This window comes from Natrix helvetica, assembly GCF_964273705.1.
Source record: "Natrix helvetica genome assembly, chromosome: 1".
Taxonomy (NCBI): Eukaryota; Metazoa; Chordata; class Lepidosauria; order Squamata; family Natricidae; genus Natrix; species Natrix helvetica.
The window spans coordinates 260,875,382-260,879,891 of record NC_138548.1 but is presented as its reverse complement, the minus strand read 5'-3'; the positions used below and the strand labels follow the sequence as shown (position 1 = coordinate 260,879,891).

At 53.6% G+C, this 4,510-nt stretch overlaps 1 protein-coding gene across 1 annotated transcript; it reads right to left on the bottom strand.

Moving 5' to 3' along the window:
- Positions 1 to 1,325: 1,325 nt before the first annotated feature.
- JUNB (JunB proto-oncogene, AP-1 transcription factor subunit) lies at positions 1,326 to 3,339 on the bottom strand. The gene has a single exon (XM_081936536.1). It carries the CDS (start codon positions 2,906 to 2,908, stop codon positions 1,967 to 1,969), a length of 942 nt encoding a protein of 313 aa, XP_081792662.1. The 5' UTR covers positions 2,909 to 3,339; the 3' UTR covers positions 1,326 to 1,966.
- Positions 3,340 to 4,510: the final 1,171 nt, after the last annotated feature.

Genomic DNA, 4,510 nt, shown 5'->3' with positions numbered 1-4,510 from the left:
ACAACACTAATGGTAACCTAAGAACTTCTTCTGAACAGGTCTTCTGGAAGAGGTGCCTTGCTTAGCCACGGAGTAGAAAAGGGCCTGGTTTAGGATCCTTAGGAGCCAGAGTAGCCTCGGGCACTAGTTCCTCACTGGAGCTCCAGGACTAGGGATAAAACCAGCTGATTATCCTCACAGGACTGTTTTAGGCCTTGCCTTAGCGCTTTATTTCTGAAGGAAACTCGAGATTAGATACATCCGATCATTTTTGTTTTGTAGAAGCCCTATCTGCTCTTCTGAAAGGGAGGGGAGCGTGGCCTGCTCTTTTCCCCGCCAGCACAAACTCCGCGATATTTACGGAGCAATCGCTGGGGCTGACCACGCTGAGGTGACCGGCAAGAGACAGCATTACGGGAAAACTAACAAAAGCCGACAATCCACAACCACGACCCATCGACAGTGTGTCATTCCCCCCCGCAGGACAAATGCCTGTGTGAACCAGGCGTTTGTGTTGCCCCCACGGGCTAAGCGCGCTCCACCCAGGCAGGCTCGCTGAAAGTTCGTGGCTTTGCGGTGTCTTGGGACATTCCCAGCCCCAAAAACATCGCCCCCTTCCTTGTTTGGCTGGAAATTGACATAGTCCAGGGGCCTTTGCCTGGCAACGTGGGCGGGGGTTCCCGGAATGGAGCCCGACCGGCAGAAACGTCACCAGGCAGAAACTGCCCAAATATGGGCATCTTCCCCTGCGTCAGCACGAGTCCCCCCCCTCCCGCTCGGCTCCGGAGGCTCCACCCACTGGAGCTGAAGTCAGAACTTGCGAGATCAAGGAAGTGGAGCTTAGGCGTGTGGGAGGCCAAGCCCTTGGGGCCCTTAGGCGCGCCCCCTCCCTTCCCCGTCCCCGACTCCAACAGGCTTTCGAAGCACCGGAGCTTTTTCAGCATGAAAGCTGAGAGCTTGACATCAAAAGGAAGAACTGGGAGGGGAAAGGAAAGCGATTCCGAAAACCTCGGGAAAATGACGCGCGGGAAGAGGGGGGGATCATCAGAGAAGACGACATCATGCGGGGAGGGCGAGGAAAGGAAAAGCGAGCAAGAGGAAACGCGGTGAATTCTATCGAGCACATGACGGCCGGTCTAATTAGGTTTATACTAACAGGCCCATTAGGAAGAACAAACATCCACCGGAAGGGTTAACGACCAGGTAGTGCCATCGGGCGTTCCAGAAATTAAACCTCCCCATGTATCTACGTTCTCCCGAGATTAAGTAGGTCGTGTCCATGCCTGTACAGAAATCCACAAAATACTTTAAAAACAAAACAGGTAAACATGAAAGAGGCACAGAGATAAAGTAGTTCGAACGTCTTTACTTAAATAATTCATAAAAAGTCAAAACACAAGACAAATACAATCATTTGGGGGGGGGTTGAACTTGAAAGTATTAAAAGCGCTAGTAAACAAACCCGCTTCCCCTTCTTGGCCCTTTTGTCCACGCAATGGCCTCTTGTGGGGGGAAGAAGGAGGCTGAGATTCCATCACTTCCCTGACAAACTCTGTCCTGGTCCCTTTTCTTTTCAGTTATAAATTAAATTATAAGTCCATGTCTTTTTCTTACTGGCACGAAGGAGACCAAAAGGCCAGTTTTCTGGACTCCGTCTCGAGTACCTCCAGTCCCACTGCACCATCCAGCGATGCAGCCGCACGAGAGCGAGAGAGAAACGCGTTTCTTTTAAATACACACACATACGAAAATCACGCTCACGGACAGCTATAAAAAAAACTTGTACACACTCAGCACAGATCGAAGTTCTGGATCCACCAGACTGAGTCACAGACGTAACTAGGAAACACGGACTTGGGAACGTGAGACGCCTAACGTCAGTCCGGCTCTGTGTAAACTTTTGCGTGACAAGTCCACTTCTCTTTCTCCCGGCGGGGGGAAAAAAGTCTTTTGAGATGACGGCGATCGGCCACGGTCCCTCACCGCCTCAGAAAGACTGCTGCATCTTGGTTGTCAAGAGGAGCTGGCAGCCGTTGTTCACGTGGTTCATGACTTTCTGCTTTAGCTGCGCTACCTGGTCTCGGAGCGCGCTCGCCGTGTTAGAGAGTCCCGCGTTCTCGTTCTTTAGGCTCTTCACCTTGTCCTCCAGCCGAGCGATGCGCTCCAGCTTCCTCTTCCTGCATTTGGTGGCGGCCAGGCGGTTGCGAAGCCGTTTCCTTTCCACCTTGATGCGCTCCTGGTCTTCCATGTTAATGGGAGACACGGGCGGGCTTTGCACATCCGGCACCGTCTGGGGCTCCTCTTTGAAACCCCGCGCGGGGTGGGGCAAAGAGAGGCCGTGAGGCTGCGGCATGTAGCTCAGGTTGGCACTGGGGAAGCTGGAGGTGGTACTCAGGGCGCCGGTCGGGTTATAGCTGGTCAGGTTTGTGTAGATTGGAGGCGGCTCCTGAGGGAGGGAGGCGCCGTAGCCGCTGCTGGCCGACGAAGCTGCTACCGCGGCCCCGATCGAGACGTTAGGGGGTGGCATGTGGTTCATCTTATGGAGATCGTCCAGCGCCTTGACGAAACCGTCGGCGAAGCCTTCCTGCTCTTCGGTGGCTCCCCGCGGATAGTAGTATTGTCCCGGCGGCGTGGGAGTGGTGGTGATCACGCCGTTGCTGTTCTGAACGATGAGGCGCTCCAACTCCGGGGCAGCGAGCTTAAGCGAAGAGCTCGCCGCTTCAGCCGACTGTTGCTGAAGCGAGCCCGGGAAGTAGCCGGCGGGGCTGTCTTCTTGGCCGCGGAGGTGATGGGGAAGTTGGGACTTCAGGCCGCGGAACGGCTCGGCCGACAGGTTCAAAGCCATGCCCGACTTCAGCGCCTTGTAGTCCTGGCTGTAGCCGGAGAAAAAGGAGTCAGGGTAGAAAAGCTGCTCCATCTTCGTGCACATCAGCCGCGCGCTGAGAGGAGGGGGTGGATACCCGGGCTCGGACCGTCCGAGATGGCTCGGGGCTCACAGCAAAGGCCTCCTTCTCTATCTGCCTGCCTGGGGCGTGGATCGAGGTCTTCTCCCAACGCGAGGAGAGCGCGCTTCCGCCTCCCTCCCAAGCTTCACTTCCAGATTTCAGAGCGAGAGAAGACACAAGAAGGGGGGGAAGAAAAGCTTGTCTTTCCGGCGGCTTCTCCGACCTCCCCGCCCTGACTAAGCTCCGCTAAGCGAGGATGATTCACGCTTGTCCCCCACAGAAGGCAAAGCCGGCTTCGAGCCCTCCCCGAGAAGCAAAAGGAGCAGGTACCGTACCGGCCAAGGGAGAGCGAGAGCGAGAGCCTCCGACCGCGATGGTGCCAATTGTGAATTATCTGGGCTGCAGCGTGCGTTTCCCGGCGCCTTTTATTCTGGCGGTGCCCGCGGTGCTGGCGGAAGGGCGCCCTCATTGGCTGCCGAGCGGAGCGCCTCCGCCCACCGGAGCCGCACGCGAAAGGGGAACTGAGCTCATTGCTCGGCAGCTCGTGCTCCAGTAAACAGCCCGCGGGGCGGCGGCGGGGGTTGGAAGGCAGCGCGTCAGAGTAACGGGATGGGCGGGAGAGCGAGGAAACCGGGAGCGAAAGCAGAGAGAGAGAAAAAGGGTGCAGCCGCGGCGGCCGTGTGAGCAAAGGCACGCACGAAGCAGAAGCGCGGGAGAGGTGGGCATGACGTCCTTTGCGCTGGGGAACCAGCCTCTCTGCAATTTAGCGCCCCTTATTTCCAAGCAAGCGCGAGCCGAGAGGCAAACGAGGCGGAGGGTGGCATTCTTTTCTTTTTTTTGAATACAGTTCCCCAGAGAGCGTCGTGGTCGTGCATTGGCAACCGGTTAGGAATTAAGTATGGTATTAAGCATCTCTTCTATCTATAGGTTTAAGTTGGCTGTGGGTGATCTTTGGCATATCACGCCTTCAGCCTAGCCAACCTTATGGATCTACGTATAAAGAGAAAAGTAAAATAACGCTCAAAAAGCAAGGCAGCCTTTCTTGGAAGAAAAGTGACAGGTCGGTACTGGTGGGTTGTCTTTTTTTTTTAATGTATTCAAAGGCAGATCGATTTCATTCCTTAAGCACCAGAAACCCGATCTGATTTTTTCAGGATTGCAAGAGTTTTCAAGGTTAGTAAATATCAGGAAAACATTTCTTTGTCAGAACTGCCTCTGTGAAGATAACGTGGTTCGTCAATTCTAGAAATGCCTTCTGAGGAAATAATTTGTCATGAAGATACAGGCTTAAATGACAGTTATACCCAACCTCTGATGCTAAAAGTCCTCTTCTCTATGAAAATGTAACTGGACACAAACAGTTCAGCCAGCATACTGGGAAATAAACGTGTACTCCGAGATGTATTCAAACAGGGATGTACAAATGTCACAAAAATATGTAGAAATAATCCTATGTCAGATACACACATTGAAATCAGAAACCACAGACAAATACCACTTGAAGGCATAGCTCAGACATAAGTTACACCCTGCCATATTCAAAATAAACACAGATGAACAACTTAAAGAGAGATCTGCATACCACA